The sequence below is a fragment of the Globicephala melas genome, chromosome 19 (genome assembly GCF_963455315.2).
Source record: "Globicephala melas chromosome 19, mGloMel1.2, whole genome shotgun sequence".
Taxonomy (NCBI): Eukaryota; Metazoa; Chordata; class Mammalia; order Artiodactyla; family Delphinidae; genus Globicephala; species Globicephala melas.
Window position 1 is genome coordinate 35,958,728 of NC_083332.1, and position 19,749 is coordinate 35,978,476.

At 50.7% G+C, this 19,749-nt stretch overlaps 1 protein-coding gene across 3 annotated transcripts in view; it reads right to left on the reverse strand.

The window, feature by feature from the left end:
• The window catches only part of CFAP20 (cilia and flagella associated protein 20), a 108,719-nt gene that overhangs the window by 80,370 nt on the left and 8,600 nt on the right, over window positions 1-19,749 (reverse strand). The window contains exons 2-9 of one of the 3 annotated variants that reach the window (XM_060289682.2): window positions 19,311-19,390; window positions 18,487-18,598; window positions 17,461-17,649; window positions 16,995-17,105; window positions 16,309-16,484; window positions 15,043-15,195; window positions 14,776-14,929; window positions 12,982-14,200 (exon numbers count right to left, since the gene is read on the reverse strand). In XM_060289682.2, coding sequence (XP_060145665.1) covers window positions 16,479-16,484; window positions 16,995-17,105; window positions 17,461-17,649; window positions 18,487-18,598; window positions 19,311-19,390 — 498 coding nt within the window. In that variant the 3' untranslated portion in view covers window positions 12,982-14,200; window positions 14,776-14,929; window positions 15,043-15,195; window positions 16,309-16,478. Of the gene's footprint in view, window positions 1-12,981; window positions 14,201-14,775; window positions 14,930-15,042; window positions 15,196-15,603; window positions 15,996-16,308; window positions 16,485-16,994; window positions 17,106-17,460; window positions 17,650-18,486; window positions 18,599-19,310; window positions 19,391-19,749 lie in introns of those variants that run through there. The other 2 variants (XM_060289681.2, XM_030847948.3) reach the window with 2 other exon arrangements.

The following is a 19,749-nucleotide window of genomic DNA, read 5'->3' on the forward strand; positions in this document are numbered from 1 at the left end:
AGGAGTTGGACCAGGTGGCCTGCGGGGACTCTTTGGGCTGGAACAACCTGCCGAAAGTCCCTAAGTCAGGAAGGGCCCCCGGTCCCTGGGAAGAGGCAGCTCTTCAAGGGGCGGGACAAGGAGCCTCAAAGCCCAGGATGGAGGAAGAGGCACCCAGGGACCTTGTCAATAACTGCGTCAGTCAGACCTGGGCTCCAGTCTCAGGGCAGCCACTTGCCCCCTGTGGGCCATTTACATCTCTAAGCCTCAGGCTCCTCACTGGGAAAGGGGGACAGTAATAACAGCACCTGCCTCAAGGGTCGGTATGAGGTCAACGGGTACCCAGGGCCCTCAGGGACATGTTCCCGCTCCCGCACTGTGGCTCTGTGATCCTTACATCAGCCCTATTAGGGAAGCAGGACAAGGCTAGTGCCTATATTTCAGATGACAAAACTGAGGCTCCAGGTGCTCAGTTCAGGCTGCCTCCTTCCCTTTGATGCACTCTGCCTCTCCCACCTCCATGGGTGCAGGCGATGTTGGCCAGGCCATGTGTGTGTGCACACGTGCACATTCACACGCACACACACTCACATGCACCCCCGCCCCCTCTGCAAGGCCACCCTGGGCTCAGCACTGCTGAGGTGGGAGATGGGAGCAGAGCATGGTGTTTCCCGCTGCTGGGCTCCTCCTGCCAAGAGGGGAGGAAGGAAGGAATGGCGCTGGTGGCAGGAGGGGGATAGGATGGGGGTGGAGGGGTGAAGTGGCTGCCTGTTCCATGGAAGGATCCATTTTTCCCTCGAAACACTCCTGCCTTCCACCCCCTCCCCCAGCTGCCTTTTCCTGGAACAAAGGCTGGGGGTGGAAAGGAGACGGTCCCAAGACCCACCTGGACAGATGCACTGTGACTTCACCAGCCCAGCTTGGCCCCAGAGCCTGGCCCCAACCCCATCCGGCAGCCCAGATCCCTGACCACCTCTCTGCCTCATAGAGGGAAATCGAGGCAGAAGGTCAGAAAACCACCTTCCTCCACATTGAGTCCTGTCAAGCCAGAATAAAACGGTGCAGCCCACACTCTTTGAGGGGTCATGACGGTCAGTCCCCTGCCTCAGAAAGGCCAGGGCTCCAACGAGGGGGACACTTCCCTTGGGGGCCTGTTTTGTTCTTCATCAAAAAGTTCCTGCTTATGTCCAGCCGATCATCCTCAGTGGAGGACAGACTAGCACCTGCCATGCCCCTGCCTCCCTCCCTGGCCAGCAACGCCTGGGGTGAGTGTGCAGGGCGTGGGCCGAGCAGTGAGAAGGCGAGGCCGGTGAGCACTGGGGAGAAGTTCTCTGGCTTTTCACCTGCTCTGCTCTCTGCTCCAGGTGGCTCTGGCCTAGCTCTCCCTCATCCTTTCTTTCCTCCCTATTCTCCCCCTCCCCCCACCCCTGCTTTCCCCCCTCCTGTGTGTCCTCCCTCTCTCTTCCTCTGAATCACTTCTTGTCCTCTCTTTTCTCTCTTGTGTGTGCGTGTCTCTCTCTGTCCTGGGCGCTCTCTCACTTTCACTTTCCTTGGCTTTCTCCTTTGCCGCTTCTGCCCCTCTCTCTCCTCCTCTCTCCCTCCTTTGCTCCCCCCCCACCCCCCCCCGTCCCTCTCTCCCTTGACTTTCCAGCACTCCCCTGCCACAGATGCAGCTGTCCTGCAGGCATCTCCCCAAGCTGTTCCACCAGCTCCTCAGCCTGCCCCTCCTCCCCCAGTGCTCCCCCAGGCTCTCACCATACCTGTGCAGCCCCTGCATGCTCCCCACTTCCTGCCTGTCTCCCTCCAAAGGCAGACCTCTGTCCAGCACAGAATGTCGGAGCTGGAGCTGCAGTGCAAGGGACCTGACATGGGCTAGGGCTGAGAAATCGAGGTAAAGACTAGCCAGGAGCTAACAGACCCAAGACGAGGCCAGTTGAAGCAGCACCCCAGAACAGCAGAGCTCGGGGGCTCTGAAATTACCAGCACAGCCCCTGCACTTTACAGCTTGTAAGTTGGGGCTCCCACTGTGGGGTCCTAAGCGGGCAGCCCCAGACTCAGCAGGGCAGGGCTCCCTATGCCAGGCACTCCTGGCTGGTCAGTGCCACCCCAGCAGGCAGTCCTGCAGCCCAGCAGCCCAGCAGACTGTAAATCACCACCATTGTCTGGCCTGGCCCCAGTCTCGCCTGTACTTTAAAAGGAAGACAAGAATCTCCCTGCACGCGGCCCCCCTGCCTGCCAGCCAAGAGAGGGCTGACGCAGCAGAAGAGAAAGGGGGTCTTTATGCCCACGGGCAGGAGGGCACCGCATCCCTTCCCAGTCCCCCTACAATGCCCTCTGGTGAAAGGAGCCTTTGTGATGCTCCCTGAGACTGGCCAGAGCAGACACAGTGCCCTCCCCAAACAGGAGACAGTAACAGGCAGCTGGGGGGCTCTCTGTCCTGTGGGGAGGAGGGTCACCGGCCATACTGGGGGAGGCCTCTGGGCCCAAGGACCTGAGGAAGAAGCCATGTGATGGCAGGAAAGGAGAGAGGAGACACTCAAATTGCAGCATGCGGAAGCGAGGTTAGAGTTGTCGTGTCCTGTGTCCACATAGGCCCTGACCTTTCGCAGCTGCGGAGGAGTGAATTCCTGTGGAATTGGTCACAGAGGAGGGGCAGCTCCCCTGCCACCCAGTCTCACTGACCACATTCTCACCTACTCTACCTCTCACCCACTCTGCTTTCATTGCTTCTTGAGTCACTTTGCACAGCCCAGGCAGGTACTTTGCAATGCTGTTCCTTCCACCTAGAACACTGTTCCCTCCGTCTGCACTGCTCATCACCTCAGAGGCGCCCACTTTGACCTCTCCTCTGCCCCTCTGGGCTAGCTCTACTTCCCCTTATCCCACCTCCTCACCTTCCAGCCTACCATGTCATTTGTTATGTCTGTTTTGTTTTTTTTGTCAGTCTCCCCAGCTGGAATGTGAGTTTGGTGAGGAAACTTACATTCATTTATCTCTTGTCCCAGTGCCTGACACACCGTAGGTGCTCAATGAATATTACTTCGAATGAAGGTATAGATCATTTCACTTCCCCTTTCTCCTACCCTGAGAGGGAGGCACAATGGTTCTCCATCTGGAACTGAGGGATACTTCTCAAATTACGTAGTGAGAAAGAAGTGGAACTGAGGGACTTCCCTGGTGGTGCAGTGGGTCACTCCATGCTCCCAATGCAGGGGGCCCAGGTTCGATCCCTGGTCGGGGAACTCGATCCCGCATGCCACAACTAAGAGCCCACATACGGCAACTCAGAAGTCCACATGCTGTGGCTGAGTCCGCATGCTGCAACTAAGACACGGTGCAGCCAATACAAATAAATAAATAATAAATATATTTTTAAAAAGTGGAACTGGGATTCAGATTCAAGGCTATTTGACCCCAAAAGCCATGCTGTTAACCCATAGTTCCCTATCTCCCTGTGACAGCCACCCTCATGTGCTGGGACCCTGCCTGGAGGGACCCCAAAGAAAGAAGGGCAGAGAGAAGGGCTCAGCCCTCAGAGAATGTTCGGATGGCCCAATCCCTCCCTTACAGGTCCAATGGGGGCCCAATGCCAGGTCCTCAAGCAGAGCTCTGTCCCTGTGAGAAGAGGGGAGCAGCTCCACCACTTCCCTGCACCTCACCCCTGCAAGTCTGACCCTGCCCAGCTGTGCATCATTAGGCAGGGTTCCTACTGCTTCTGGAAATTTAGTGCCCCCCCCACCTCTCCCACCCTGTGTAAAGTGGGGCAGTAACACCTGCTCAGCAGGTGCGTCTGTGAGGAGCACAGGTGAGAATGTACAGAAAGGGCTCCTGGGACCCGACTGTAAAGCCACAGACCCCTCTGCAAAGGCCTGAAGCTGGCAGGAAGCTAGGGGTGGGAAGGACTCCAGAGAAAAGGCTTGGTTCCCTCAGCCCCCGGCTGGAGGAAAAGGCTGAGCTCGGGGCTGCCAAAGCCATGAGTCAGCCGTCCCTGAAACGCCAGGCAGCCCAGGGCCCAGCAGGGAGTGGAGGGCCAGGGGCCCTAGGGCCTGCTCTGTGGATGGGGACAGTCTCCCCAGGGAAGGGCAAAGCCATTCAGGCCAGGAGCCATTGGAATGCATCTCTTTCAATCCTGATCCAAGGACCTGAGTGATGCTAACAGTGGTCCCTGAAAAAGGGACTTCCTTACAAAGGCCAAACATGGGGCTGCCTGACCCCTCCAGACTGCCTTCATGCCCCCCTTCATCTTACCACTCCATCCCCATGAGCCCACAGTGTCCCCCAAGGCTCCTCCGAGCCAGAGACAGGGCCTTAGGGGACAGCAAGCTGGGTCCTTCACTGTGCAGATGGGGAAATCGTCCCAGGGAGCAGCAGTGAAGGCCTGGGGCAGAAAGAGACAGGGCCCAGCTCTTTCCGCCCCAGGCCTCGCACTTGGCTCTGCTTCGAGGACAAGCCGCTCAAGTGCAGCTGTCCATCACAGTGCCCGGTCGGATGCTCCGGCACAGGCAGGCTCGGAGCCCGGAGTGGAGACCCCATCCAGTGTGCCCTCTTGCCCCATCTCTCACCCCACCCCAGCCACATGGAACTTCTTGCAGTTCCTCAAACTGGCCAGGCTCTATCCAGTCTCCGCCCATGCTGTCCCTTCTGCCTGGAAGGTCATCTCCCCTTTCTCTTTCCTGGCCAACCTGTGCCCATCCCTCAGCTCTCCTACAAACAGTAGACACAGCTTCCTCCAAGAAGTGCTCCCTCTCCTTCTGCTTCCGTGAAGCCGGGGCTATGAGGCCCTCTCTGGGTTTCTACCCATCGTAGAAGCCACTCTGTAGGGCTGTGGTTCAGCCCCAGATCCCAGCACTATGGCCAGTACACAGCAGGAGCTCAGTGTTTGCTCAGTGAAGGGGACTGTGAATGAGGGGAATGAGCTCCTCATGATGGAGGGTCTCTAGGATGGGGGGCGGTCCCCAGGGAGCACTGCCTTCTTCTCTTTCAAACTTCCCCGCTCTGGCCACTTAGGGTGGCTGGGGAGATGGAGGAATCCCTGGGAGAGGGAGGAGGCACCACTCTCTCCCCAAGGGTCGCCTCCCTCTTGGAAGGGCCAACTCCACCCTGCTCTGTTGGGCCCACTTCTCACTTCCGTTTCCCGAGCCCCTGCTGCTAACTGTCCCCTCCTCTATTTCCCTGTTCAGATTCGAGACAGAGGGACCTGATGGCCACGTCCTGGGTCACTGACCAGCCCAAGAATTCATCAGCCAGGGGCCCAGGCTCCATATCCCAGGCAGCCAATAATTCACTAAAAAAATCTGCTCATTCATTTATTCAAAAAATTTGCTCTGAGCACTAAATCTGTGCTGGGCACTATCCTAGGTGCTGAGGATACGGCAGGGAAGAAGGCGGAAGTGGGCCCTGGCCTCTCGGGCACAGTCGAATGGGCTCCTCTCTCCTCCCCACATTTCTGGAAGCCTCCGCCTTCTCCCTGATGAAGATGTCTTCGTTTCTCCTCTCCATGGAACCTCTCTAAGCAGGCAGACACACCTGGGCCAGAAGGAGGCCAACCACAATGACACCCATGAGGCTGATGAACTGAGACAAAGACCGTCACCCTGACAACTCCCGCCCAGGAGTGCTGGGTCTTGCCCTAAGCACGGTCCCCTCATTCTCTCAGCAAACCCCAGCCACAGCACTATGAGGTGCACATCGCTACTGTAATTCCTGTTGCTGTAAAATGGGAAGGTCCAGTGAGGTGAACTGTAGCTGAGTTTACAGGGCCGGTAAGCAATAGAGCCAGGATTCAAGCCCACGCTGGCACACGCTACAGGGAAGGGCTTAATCACTGGCCACTTGGCTTTTCCAGGCCCAGAGTGGGCACATCCATTCATCTCACTGCCCTACAATGACCCCGCAGGCGGGAAGGGCAGATGCCCCAGAGCATCTGGTCTCCATCAGACTTGCTTTCTGCTGCGAGGGCAGTGCTGGAGAGGGCCTGCCTGGAAGAGAGGGGACGGTGACCAGCCAGCCCAGTCCCTTACAGGAAGCTCATTCAGTGGGAGACCCCTCCCACCACAGCCCCAGTCTCGGTCACAGGGACTCCTGTGGCACAGGGGCCTATTTTGGGGAGGCTGTGTCCAACTTCCCCATCCTCTCCAGCCAAATCCAGAGTACACTCAAGACATGGGCTCCGTTTTTGCATCCCCCACCTGAGGGCTGCTTCCTCCCTGGTCCATCACTCTCCTCTACAGCCCCCATCTTGGTGGGGACCATGTCCTCCTGCCCAACACCCCCTATAATTAATCGTGGCTCTGGTCCCATTGCCAGGCCCGGACAGGGCCATCTACCTCTCCTGGTCAGAAGCCAGTGACCAACTCAAAATAACTATTTCCCTTCCCTCCAGCACAACTGTCTTTCCTGGGGAGGACAACAGCTGCAAGGGATTAGGTATGGGGAATGGAACCCCACCCACCGAGCTGGAGGCCGGGGCCGGGGGCGTGGTGTGAGGGGCCTGCCCCACCCCGGCATCCAGCACCCAGGGTCGCCTCGCCCCCGGAGTGAAGTCCTCTTCGCCAGGAGCAGGAAGTCAAAGAAGGGAGCTGAAGGACGGCTGCCTCCCTCAGCCCAGCCCACCTGTGGCCAGGACTGGGCCCCCAGCCTGAGGTTGCTGCTTGAAAGTCAGGCATAAAGGAACTGCATGCTCATTGCAGGAGGAAGCTGGAGTTCCCACTTCCGGGCCTTTGCTCCCACTGTTCCCTCCGCCTGGACCACCTTTGCTCCTTTGGCCTCCTGGCCACACAAAGTCCTCCTCCACAGAGCCTTCCTCGATCCCCCCCGCGCCTCCAACAAAACGCAGAGACTGGAAGTTACACCTTTTACTGCTCACACAACCACCTCTAACGGTACTTCTGCCAGGAACAGACCCCCTGGGGAGGGCGACTCAGTGAGAGGGCAGAGCCACCCTCAGCTGGAGGAGATGGGGGGCTCCCTTGGACCCCGGAGTTGAACTGAGCTGCACAGGCCTCACTCTGAGCAGTGACACCTCATCCAAGGCCAGCTCAGCCAAAGGACAAGGGGAGGTGTGACTGGGCTGGGAAGGGCCCCGAGAGAGCTCTGAGTCCCCAAGGCAGGGCTGTGTCACATGAGCGCCAGCCTCGGTGCACATCTCCCCACTACCTTTGGGGCTGCTGCTTCTCTCTCTGGATGGCCCCTCTGTACCTGTGCCACTCTGCCCTGGGGCCACTCGAAGTTCACCTCGCCCCCCCACTCCTCCTCCCTCTGCAGACACCCCATTGTCCCTGCGTCCCTTTCCTGAGGCAGCCTGATGGATGTTGCTTTCTCCCTGCAGGTCTTGGTTACAAGGGCTCTCAAAGCCACACTTTCAGGCTAGCCCCTCCCTAAGCAAACTCGAAAGAGGGAGAGGGAGAGGGAGAGGGAGTGGCAGAGGGAGAGAAAGAGGGGGAGAGAGAGAGAGAGAGAGAGTGAGAGGAGAGGGAGAGAGAGAGAGAGAGTGAGAGGAGAGGGAGAGAGAGAGAGAGGGGGAGAGAGAGAGAGAGAGAGAGAGAGAGAGAGAGGGAGAGAGCGCTGGCGTGTCAATACACCTTCGTCTGGCCGGTGGCACTTCGCCCTCCCACCCTCAGCCTTTCATGTCTGAATGAGGTTACACAGTGGCTAAGGTCAGTGACCAAGGTCAGGAGTGAAAGATGATGCTCAGCATTCGTACAGTTTTGAACTTGCATCCCACTCCCGAGTTTCATCACCTAAAATGCACCCTAAGTGTTTGTAACTAATCCTACAATCCCTTGCAGGTCAAAGGGGGGTCCATGGCTCGGAAGCATTAGCACAACCTGTGACCTTATTAGAAATGCTGAACTTAGGGCCTCCTACCAGATCTGCTGAATCAGAACTTGCGTTTTAACAAAACCCCTAGATGATTCCTATGCACATTAATGTCTGAAAAGCCTGCTCAGATCCATTTTTAAGGAAGTGATTATATTACATTAAACGTTTTTTGGTAGTGGTGATAAAATCTTATTTTGTTTAATGCAAGCATTTGAAACAGCATTGTCCAATCAAAACTTCCTGTATCTGCACTGACCAACACGGTGGCCATTAGACACATCTAGCTACAGAGCACTTGAAATGTGGCTAGTATGACAGAACGGAATTCTAAATTTACTTAAAATTAATTAACATTTAATTTAAATAGACACAGGTGGCTACTGGTTACCACAGTAGCATGAATTTTCAATCCACTTCACTTTCTATAGGTCTGCCAACCTAGGAAACTGTAGCCTGGCTCCCTTCTCTGTCTCCACGAGGATTCGCACAGCCCTGAACTCCTTCCTTGTTACAGTGTGATATTGCGATATAGGAAGAAATACCTATCTTGGTTTTTATCCCCAGCTCCTGCCCAGAGCTCCTAAAACCTTTGTAATTTCCTAAGCAATAAGGGTGCCAGGAACATCTTTTGTTTTGATATTTGGTCTTTGACCTCAGTTCCTGACACAGAGATCTAAATTCCTTGGAATTTTCTGGGTGATAGGAATGTCTTTTGTTCTAATGAAGTGACTCTTGGTGGGTTCCTGGATGGGAGCTGTTACCTGAAAGACCAAGCCATAATCAGAAGCTCGGAACTTTCAGCCCCCCCCTCCATCCTCTGGGGAGGAGAGAGGGGGTAGAGACTGAGTTAATCATGAATCACGCCTACATGATGAAGCCTCCATAAAAATCCCTAAAATACAGGGTTTGGGGAGCTTTTAGACTGGTGAACACAACCACTGTACTGGGAAGTTGGTGCACCCCAATTCCACAGGGGTGAGCCATCACAGCAAATTATCAAACCTGAGGTGTGGGTCAGGAGAATTACCAATTTGTAGCTCAGTCAGACAGAAGTGTGGCTAACCTGGGGACCCACTACTTGCAACTGGCCTCTGAGCTGCAGGGTAGGAAGTCTTGTGGAACTGAGCCCTTAACCTGTGGAATCTAATGCTAACGCCAGGTAGATAGTATCAGAACTGAATGGTAGGACACCCAACTGGTGTTGGAAAATTGGTTGGTGTCAGAAGTATTGTGTGAGTAGAGAAAGAAACAAATTTTTTCTTTTATATGGTTTCACAAATAAGGCAGGAAACTGGTGCCTCTGAGGCCCATGGAGCCACCAATGGGAGGGGAGGGTGGAAGCCACCATGGGTCCCCACACCAGGTGAGCTCAGCCTCCTGGGGAATGGGTGATGCCCTGAAGTACCCTTCAGGCCTCAACAGTTTCCTCGGGCAAGGGGAGTAGAATGGGACAAAGCTAATGTCCAAATCCCGCAGGGAAGGCCAGTGGCCCCTCTGAGGTTCAGCTGCCTAAGGAAGCTCCAGCTTCTCCATTTCTCTTACTTGAGGTTGCTGGGATTTGCTGGGCATGAGGACTGGTGTAGAGCATCTCCCCTCCCCCACTCATCTGCCAGCACACGGACCAAAGTGAGCACAACCCTTGGGAATGAATATTTACTCCCTACAAGTAGTGCAGGGATATCAGAAATACCATTCCATAAGAAATAAATAAGATCCACACATGGCCAAAAAAAAAAAAAAGAAATATCCTTCCACTGGAGAAATGAGTCAATTCCAAAACACGTGACTGAACATTTTACAGGTATCTCTGTCCCCATTAAAATGGGGCATAAGAACTTGGCAAGCGCAGCCATCAGACCTTCAGAACAGTATAGTCTGGAACTCAGGACCAGCAGCTCATCCCTCCTCCTGCCCACACACTTAGCAGAGAATCCCCATGTGATCCTACTGTCCACATATCCCCACATTCCCCACAGAAGTGCACCAAGAGAGAGCGAGCAGACACTTCACCGAGCTTTGGCAACGGGTGGCATGAATCTTTTTTGCATGCTCACTTGTCAGTTTTGTACTTGTGTCCTGAGACATGCTTTCATAGCACACCACGGGGTAGCCAGTTTGGAGGGGAGAGAACTCAGCTTCCCACTACCTCTGATACAGGCTCCCGAGAGAGACCAGGACCGACGTGTTGGCTTAGGTCAGTTTCCAACACCAAGAGAGGCCCCAGGCTTGCAAGGATGCTTTAGGCTTCAAGTGAACATGAGGACAGCCCTGGAGGAGGGGAGGCGGCTTTGAGGGTGACTTGGAACCCAAAGGCGTGTGTGTGTGTGTGTGTGTGTGTGTGTGTGTGTGTGTGTACTGATTCTACTGTATTTAGAGGATTCACAACGTAAGACTTTATGGAAAAAAGGGTTGGGGGAAACCCATGTGATGAGAAAACTTATGAAAGCCCTTATTAATATTTATTACCCTCATGCAATAAAACAGCAGAGGCTCTCAGTGACATTTTACACCCTTTACTAAGGGGTTCTGTCCAATGTGTTTCCATATCCCACCCTTGCACACTGTTTTGCTTTGCTTCAGACACCATGGATACCAAGCACAATTTTTCCAAGGCTCATGCTCCGTCAGATGCTCAGCGCCTTATGGATTTACAATTTGGAGGGCCTCTATTGCAGCCCAGGGGTGCTCATGATTTGTATTACAGGACTCCATATTTTCACGTTACGGAAAAGGTACCGAGATGTAAGTTACACACTAGAATTTTGTATAAAGGGAACTTAAGGATTTCAGAGGTAGTGGAGTTGCTATCTGCAAACGTGCCAGGGTGGGCTGCTTTACACTCTCCTTCCTTCCCGGCATCTGGCTTCTCAGCACTCAAGAGGTATCACATCAACTCTTGCTCGCTCCAACTTGGAGCAGCTTCAAGTGACAGAAACACCAAAAATCACCAGGGGACGACGTTAACATGCAGATTTCTGGGCCAGATTTAGATCTCCTGAAAGAGAATCTGCATTTTAATGAGCTGGGCCCCAAGAGCTGCATTTTAATAGATCAGGGCTAAGTAATCTAAATTTGACTCTTTTTTTTAATTGAGAAACATAATCGGAAGAATATATTCAACTGTGTATGCAATTCAAATAGTAATGAAGCAAGCGTCCATGTGTAAACACTGCCCAGGTTAAGAAATAAAGCACTGATGGTCTTTGGACGCCCCCTAAGTGCCTCTCCCAACATTTGTATCCCCATCCCCAACCCCACACCTCTAGGCAAAAGCGCACTCCTGAGTTTTCAGATACTCCGCCCTCCGCCTGTCACTAGAGTAGTCCCCAAAGGAATACGTTCCAAGACCCCCGGTGGATGCCTGAAACTGCAGATGGTACCAAACCCTATATATGCTACTTTTTTCCAATATATACATGCCTATGATAAAGTATAATTTATAAATTAGGCACAGTAAGAAATTAACAGTAACTAATAATAAAATAGAACAATTATAATGATACACTGTAATAAAAGTTATGTGAATGTGGTCTCTCTCAAAATATCTTATTGTACTATACTCACCCTTCTTTTTGCAATGTGAGATGATAAAATGCCTACATGATGAGATGAAGTGAGGTGGGTGACATAGCATGTCATTATTATACTACTGAACTTCTGAAAATGTCAGGTGGAGATCATCTGCATCAGGTGATCTTGCATCATTGAGCCATGACAATGTCAATGGTGGGGTGTTAAGAGCAAACCATGTTGATGGTTTGGGGATCCCAGGTAGGGCAGCACGAGATTTCATCATGCTACTCAGAATGCAGCACAAGTTTAAATTTATGAATTATTTCTGGAATTTTCCATTTAAAATTTTTGGACTGCAGCTGACTACAGGGAACTGAAACCAGGAAAAGCAAAACTGCTGATAAAGGGGGACTACTGTATAGACTGTCGTTTATAAATGCATCCTAAACAGTATATTGTTTTGTCTATTTAAAAATTGTACAGAGGGTTTCCCTGGTGGCGCAGTGGTTGGGAGTCTGCCTGCCGATGCAGGGGACACGGGTTCGTGCCCCGGTCCGGGAGGATCCCACATGCCGCGGAGCGGCTGGGCCTGTGAGCCATGGCCGCTGAGCCTGCGCGTCCGGAGCCTGTGCTCCGCAACGGGAGAGGCCACAACGGTGAGAGGCTCGCATATGGCAAAAAAAAAAAAAAAATTGTACAGAAGTGGGCTTCCCTGGTGGCGCAGTGGTTGAGAGTCTGCCTGCCGATGCAGGGGACACGGGTTCATGCCCCGGTCCGGGAAGATCCCACATGCCGCGGAGCGGCTGGGACCGTGAGCCATGGCCACTGAGCCTGCGCGTGCGGAGCCTGTGCTCCGCCAACGGGAGAGGCCACAACAGTGAGAGGCCCACGTACTGCAAAAAAAAAAAAAAAAAAAAATTGTACAGAAGTGGAATCATCTTTACTATATTGTGCCTTGCTGTTTTCACTGCATTATGGTTGTGTGGTTCCTCTTTTCTTGCACCTAGCTGTAATTTGCCCCTTTTTCATCACCGTATAGTATTCCACTGGGTGAAGATAATACAAATGATCTAATGTATCATTCACAGACAGACATTTCTTCCAGCCCAGCTCTGAGGTAAGTTTCTTGTGTTTTATCATAAGGCTAATTTTGTTGAGGAGGAAACGGCGGGTCAAAGAAGTCACGTGATTTAAGAGCCTAGCACAGGAGTTAAACAGCCTGAGTTTGAAACCTGCTTCTACCACCACTGTGTGAGCCTGGGCACATTAATCCCTGTGCCTTAGTTTTCTCATCAGTAAAATGACAATAATAGTTCTTGTTTCAGTGTTGTGATAATTCCGTAAAACAAATACATGTAAAGTAGTTAAAACCTGGCCTGGGGAAACTAAAAATAGAATTACCATATGACCCAGCAATCCCACTACTGGGCATACATCCAGAGAAAAACATAATTCAAAAAGACACATGTACCCCCATGTTCATTGCAGCACTATTTGTAACAGCCAGGTCATGGAAGCAACCTAAATGCCCATCGACAGATGAACGGATAAAGATGTGGTATATATATATACAATGGAATATTACTCAGTCATAAAAAGAAATGAAATTGGGTTATTTGTAGAGACGTGGATGGACCGAGAGACTGTCAAACAGAGTGAAGCAAGTCAGAAAGAGAAAAACAAATATCGTATATTAACGCATATATGTGGAGCCTAGAAAAATGGTACAGATGAACCGGTTTGCAAGGCAGAAATAGAGACACAGATGTAGAGAACAAACGTATGGACACCAAGGGGGGAAAGCGGGGGTGGTGGGGGGTGGTGTGATGAATTGGGAGATTGGGATTGACATGTATACACTGATGTGTATAAAATGGATGACTAACAAGAACCTGCTATATAAAAATAAATTAAAAAACAAAACAAACTTGGCCTGGCCCATTCAAATACTTTCAGTTCAGGAATGGGAACAGTTTGAATTTCCCATGAGCCTATGTTACTTTTATGATCCATTAGTTAAACACAAATCTTTGCCCCACAGCTTTCTATCCTCAGCCTCAGGCCCTGAAGTTCAGCTAATGTGCAACCACGACGGGACAAACCAGGCAAGCCCTCGCTGCAGAGGCAGAGCTGAGTCTAGGCCTCCTGAGCAGCTAAGTCTGCCCTGGCCCAGCCTCCAGGCAGACATTATCTGACCCGTCAATGCCTCTACAAAAAGGATACAGCCACCACACAGGAAGCAGGGGGACATCAGCACAAGGGAGGACAGGGATGGCATATGACTCCCATCAGGTGATCCTCACCCGTGTTCTACTCCTGCCACTCTGACAGGAGTCGGCCCGAGCCTCTCTGGGCTATAGTGCCCTCATCAGTAAAATGGAAGAAGGGAGGGCTCAGACAAGAAGGGCTCCTGACACTTGAGGCTTTTGGCTAAAGCTGCCAAGGATCTAGGGAAATCACCTTGGGGGTTGTTCTCCGGCATACTTGCCTCCTTAAGAAATGCCCCGGGAGGGGGCTGGACTGGCACGGTCAGTATTATTGGCTTGGTTGCAGGCGAAGCAATCGACGTGCTGGTAGCAAATAAGGGCCACAGTGGATCTGCTCTCCCCCAGGATGGGCCCTGCTGAGAATGACTGCATGCCTGTCCCCTCAAGTTCATGCCAATTAACAAACACTCTCATTTGGAAGACAACGCCTCCTGCAACACACCGTGACTTCAGAGGAGCTGGGTAACGCAACTCTGCCTGCTGCAATTTCCTCAGTCTAAGGTCACTCTGGCTCCAGCTCCATGAAGGAGGAGGGCTCCAGCCCCTGCAGCCTGACCTTTCCTTCCTCCTTCCCTTGGCCTCATAATTAGTCGTCGTCATCTTCCTGGTGAGCTGGAAAGCTGAGGGCAGGGGTCATGCAGTCGTTGGTGCCACAATTCACATTGGCCTGGGTCCAGCTTAGATAATACATCCCATCACCCTCAACGCCCCCTCACTTCCTCTCGGATGGATATGTGAAGCATCTGGGAAGCCAACAGCTGCCGCCTTATACCCCAAAGAGGGTGGTGAGGTAATCCCCATACATAGTCTGACGCGGGGTGAAAGGGGCTCTGTGTGGAGGAGAGTGCATTACTGTATTTCTCTGGACTTCCAGGAGCACTCCACTGATGTCCTGGCACGGGAGAGAGATGAAAAGTTAACCGGGCTTTCTCGCCTCCACAAAAGCATCTTTCATCCCACAACAGACTCCAGATTGGAGGGAAGATTTCACCACACAGTGGCCAGAGACAAGAAGCTCTGTTGAAGTCCCTGACCACCCAGCCCCACCCATTTCTGAGGACCCCTCTGTAACCCAGAAAGCTTGGGAGACAGACACACGGAGTCTAACAATGGGAATGCTAATGTGTTTCAGGATGGAGAAGCGGGCCAATATTCAGATGTGACTGGAGTTGGCCCTGAGAGAGCAGGCTGTCACCTGGGCTGATGGGTGCTCTGCGATGCTGAACGATGGTGACTCTCCAAGGAGAGGGGCAGCATCCACGGTGAAGGCGGCTCCAGTGCAGCTGTTAGCAGGAAGAGGAAGGCAAAGTCGTCTTGACTGAACCCACCTAAGTGCCAGGTCCTGACGACTGCGAGGGGAAATGAGAACTCAGTGAGTGCCTAAGGCAGCAGTGGAGCACCTTTCCCTCCAGCCCTCCCACCACTGCAGCCCTGCCCTCCTCAGAGATTCGGTCATGCTTACCCAGAGCACACTCTGGAGGATAAGGATGCGGGAGAACAGTGCTCCTTGTCACTTAACTTCTCAGGAGGCAGCAACAGTAATGACGAATTCAGCACTGTGTTTTTACCTCTAGTCAAAGTCAAAACAGCCAGTGCCCACAATTCCAGCCTCATCCTGTGGGATGAAACCAAATCCAGAGGGAATGTCGGGGAGAGCACAGTATCCAGGATGGCCTTTTGTTCTTTTTTGACTTTGAAATTCTTATCACATAAATATTACCTTTCAAAGAAATCGTCTATAGTACAAAAAAAGTACGTAAATGATACAACCATTCTCTCCAGAAGTAATCACTGTACAGTTCTTACGTGTCCTATGAGATCATCTAGGTGTACCTACATATGCTCTTATCCACCCCCAAATGGTTTTCCCTCCAGAAATATTACATACAGTAGAGTTGTATCATATAAGTGTTTAACTTTTGTAAATTTAACTGTTTGTGCCAGGGTCATTTCACTAACCAAGCACATGCCCCAGAATAAGCGTGAGCAGGGAGAGTGGTGCAAGATTTCAGTTCTCTCAAGTGAGTCCAGTGTTTAAAGAAACATTTTTCCTTCAAGTCCCTAAATTCAAGGCAAGTACTTCATCTGGAGCTCAAATTGGGAGATGGTGATCTGTTCCAATGCTGAGGAACACTAGATGTGCTGATTGTTACAAAAGGGCAAGTGAGGCTCCAACAAGACACCTTCCTAAGGTGTTTAAGAGCAATCTGGAATATATGCCGTTTTGTCGAAAGCTCCACTTGGGACCCACCCCTCAGTAAGATGATTCCACTGGTGATACACTATTCAGTTGCTTTCCATTTAGTTTCTCTTGGAAGTTGTTCCAAATCAATTTCTATAGATGTCTTGTTCTTCAAGTGCTTATTGTAAGCTATTTCACAGCATGAATGTATGGGATGTTCTTTGGAAAGAGTTCTATTTTCATACCATAAAGAAAGAGAAATGTCACCATTAAAAAAGACACAAACTAAGAACAAATTTACAAACCAAGAATATAACATTTTATTCATTTCTGGATTATGAGTATTACACAGCATATATATATTTAGATAATATATAAAACAAAGAACAAACCATAGGAAGAAATATTGGTCTGAAATTGCCTTTACGGGACATCTTTAATTCTGTAAGTTCATGGTAAATGTATCTCCCCACACACAGAGGCAGGCAGCAAGATAAACTCTGGCATTCATGTATCAAAGGACAGCTTATCCCCCACTGTACTTACAATGCATGGCACGGTCACTGGTAGCCACAACCAGGGACGCCAAGGAGTAGGTAAAAGAACTGGAGCACAGTGAACTAATATAAATATTTGTTTTTTGCATTGTCCTCCAGATAGTTTCCTTTTTAAACTAAGAGTCACATCCAGGGTCTATCCCTTGAGTGGCATTCCAGTTATTGCTGAAGGGGAAAGAAAAAAAAATAGAACAAAGGCATCAGTTTAAGTTATTAGAAAACAGACGGTCAGTGCCACTGACCCCCTACCTCTAGTGACACTCAAGGGGATGCTGGACTGTGGGGAGATGCATGTGTGTCACCAGTGGGCAGGCATGTAAGCACCCATCATCGTGTCAGAGGGGACAGATCGGCTGATAGTAATTTGGGGCTGATGAAGAGGTTCAGATGGAGATATTCTGCAAGGAAGGCCTGGGAGCAGGAAGCAGCAGGATGCCCCCCAGGAGAGACGGTATCACTTCATGGAGGTGAGACAGCAGTAACAGAGCATTTCATGGGATCATTCCTGATTCAGTGCTGGTGGTGGAAGACCTAAGATCTTATGATGTAAAAGTCCTCCATACTCCATGTCAACACAGAGAGGCTCTGCAGCTGAACTTGTAGAACAGAGCACTTTCCAGGGACACAGCTTCTACAACTCACTGTCTGGCCTTCCTCTGAGGAAAGCTGGCTTACCTTTGCCTTATTCTGAACTGGGAGATACAGTTTGAACTCTGCTGGCAGTTCGTCTTCTGAGTAGAGTCTGTCTGAGAAGTAAACCCGTCGGATGCGACAGTTTGCATGGATCTGTGGATGCAAGACTTAAAATAAGTCTCAAAATATGATAGTCTTTCCTCTTTTCCTGATGTTCCTTGAGCCCCCCACATGGTGCCGTCAAAGCTTCACCTCTGTGCCATCTCCTCAGCGTGGCTTAGGGGTAGATTTTGACAAGAGGGAGATTTTACTTGCTGTATTCTCCCACTGTATCTGAGCAGATTCCTGAGAAGGTCCTGGGCCTCTCTGAGGTGAAAGCCCCCTGGACAGTGACTTGGGAACTTTAGCCAGAAACCCGCACTGTTCTGTCACCTGGGTCACAAGCCAGTAACAAACAGAGCCTAGACCCCTCTCCCATTGGGGCTCCATCTGGAAAAGGAGCCAGTACCTGCACCCTGAGGGTCTCAATGTAATTTGTGCCATATGCCCGCCGAGTGAAGTCTGACAGGTTGAACTGAATCTGGTTCCAGCCATCATCCAGCCGCATGGGCATGGTACAGATGAAGGGTTTGACCCTGGTGGTGCTCTGGTAGTTACTTGCCCGAAACCGCCGACGCACATTCTTGTCATCTAGTACCTATGAAATATAGAGAAGAATCACATTAATTCCATCTTGGAAGAAGCAAACAACCTTGATAAGACGAGGACTTGAAACTCCCACAGCCTGGTTTCCCAAGGCTGAGACCCAAGGGAGAATAAACAAACCAGATATAGGTCACACTGGATGCAGACGGCCCGGAAGTAGCTAGTTTATCTTGTCTGTTGCCAAGACAACACCAGCTGCTTATGACATATGACACATGCATCAGGCCCCCAGACCATAGCATGATTCCATAAACATTCTTCCCTTTGAAAAATTAAAAAAGCTAGACTTGAGACCAACAATAGCCCAGTATTAAATAGTAACTTCCCAAATGGACACTACTCTAACCCTCAAGCTTTGAACTCTTGTAGCTATTGATTAGATTTTCTAGATGCTTACTGCTTCTTTTAAAACTTGGCATTAAACTTTGATTGATAATACCAAAATAATAATGCCATAATAATAATGCCATAATAATAATGGTTGCGGGCTTCCCTGGTGGTGCAGCAGTAGAGAGTCCGCCTGCCAATGCAGGGGACACGGGTTTGTGCCCCGGTCCGGGAAGATCCCACATGCCGCGGAGCGGCTGGGCCTGTGAGCCATGGACGCTTAGCCTGCGCGTCCGGAGCCTGTGCTCCGCAATGGGAGAGGCCACAACAGTGAGGCCCGCATACCGCAAAAAAAAAGGTTGCATCAAGTGTACAGCAGAGGCAGAAAAGAATACATACAAAAGGATAAAGATACTTTCCTGCGGCCACTTTTCTCCTATAAATTGACAGGACATCTCTTTGGTATAGCCAAGAGTGTAGAGATTCATGTGCACATACTTACCTGTACTTCAAAGGTAAAATATTTCTTCAGGTTTTTGATAATCATGACAAGGAAGGGAAGTTTAATTCCCAATGTTTTCTTTGGGTCTGCAGGACATGTGATATATGTGGTGCTGTAGAAAGAGGAAACACCAATAAACACACTACTTGCCTTTTCCTTTGTGGTATGCACAGCAATAACACTCAGTCCAAGAGGATAAATTGGAAGGCAGATCTAAAAGATCCAGATACGTCATCCAATGATCCCTCAACCCTTAAGTTAAGCTAATGTGTTAAAAAAAAGTGCTGGACTCTGAAACAAAAGTTTAACATAGCACTAGACATCAACAATAAAATATCTGAGAAACAAAGCCAGACCAGTGGATCTGCAAGTTCTTCCAGTGAAAAAAGATTTAATTCTGGTCTAAGAAACTATCAAATGATAGAAAACCAAAACTAAGACCATTATAACACTGAAAACTACCCTGGCCATCCACTAGATGATTACTGTAAACCCATACCTCCACATAAACACATCTGGGTTAAATATTAATAACTAAGACTTATACAGCACTGACTAAGTGCTAAGCAGGTTTTAAGTGTTTTATACACATTCACTTACTTAATCTTCACAATAATTCTACAAGGAAGATGTACTGTCATTATCCCTATTTCACAGGTGAGGAAACTAAAGCCTGGGGGATTAAATAACTTGCCCAAGGTGAGCTCTAAGTAGCAGAGCTGGATTCACACCAGGCAGTCTGACTCTGCAGTCCATGCTATTAACCTCTATGAATGTACTACCTCCTGGCATTCCATGTCTCTGGGAGAAGAGTGGCAACCTACCTGACATTTGTTCCTTCAATCTCTAGCACCAGGGACTGGATGTCATTATCGGTGATTCTTTTGATGTGGCCATTCCGTACCTACAAGGGATGAAATTAAACTGGTTAGTACTGAAATATCGACAAATAACTCTGTTAAGATTTTGAAGGCTGAATGGGACTATTTAAAGCAGCGGTCTCCAACCTCTTTGGCACCAGGGACCGGTTGTGTGGAAGACAATTTTTCCACGGACCGGGGTTGGGGGTAGAGTGGGATATGGTGGTTCAGGCGATAATGCCAGCGATGCAGAGCCGCAGATGAAGCCGCAGATGTAAGCCCCGGCTCGCCCGCCGCTTACCTCCTGCTGTGCGGCCCGGTTCCAAACAGGCAGCGGACCAGTACCGGTCCGCGGCCCAGGGGTTGGACACCCCTGATTTAAAGAAAACCACAGTAGCCCAAA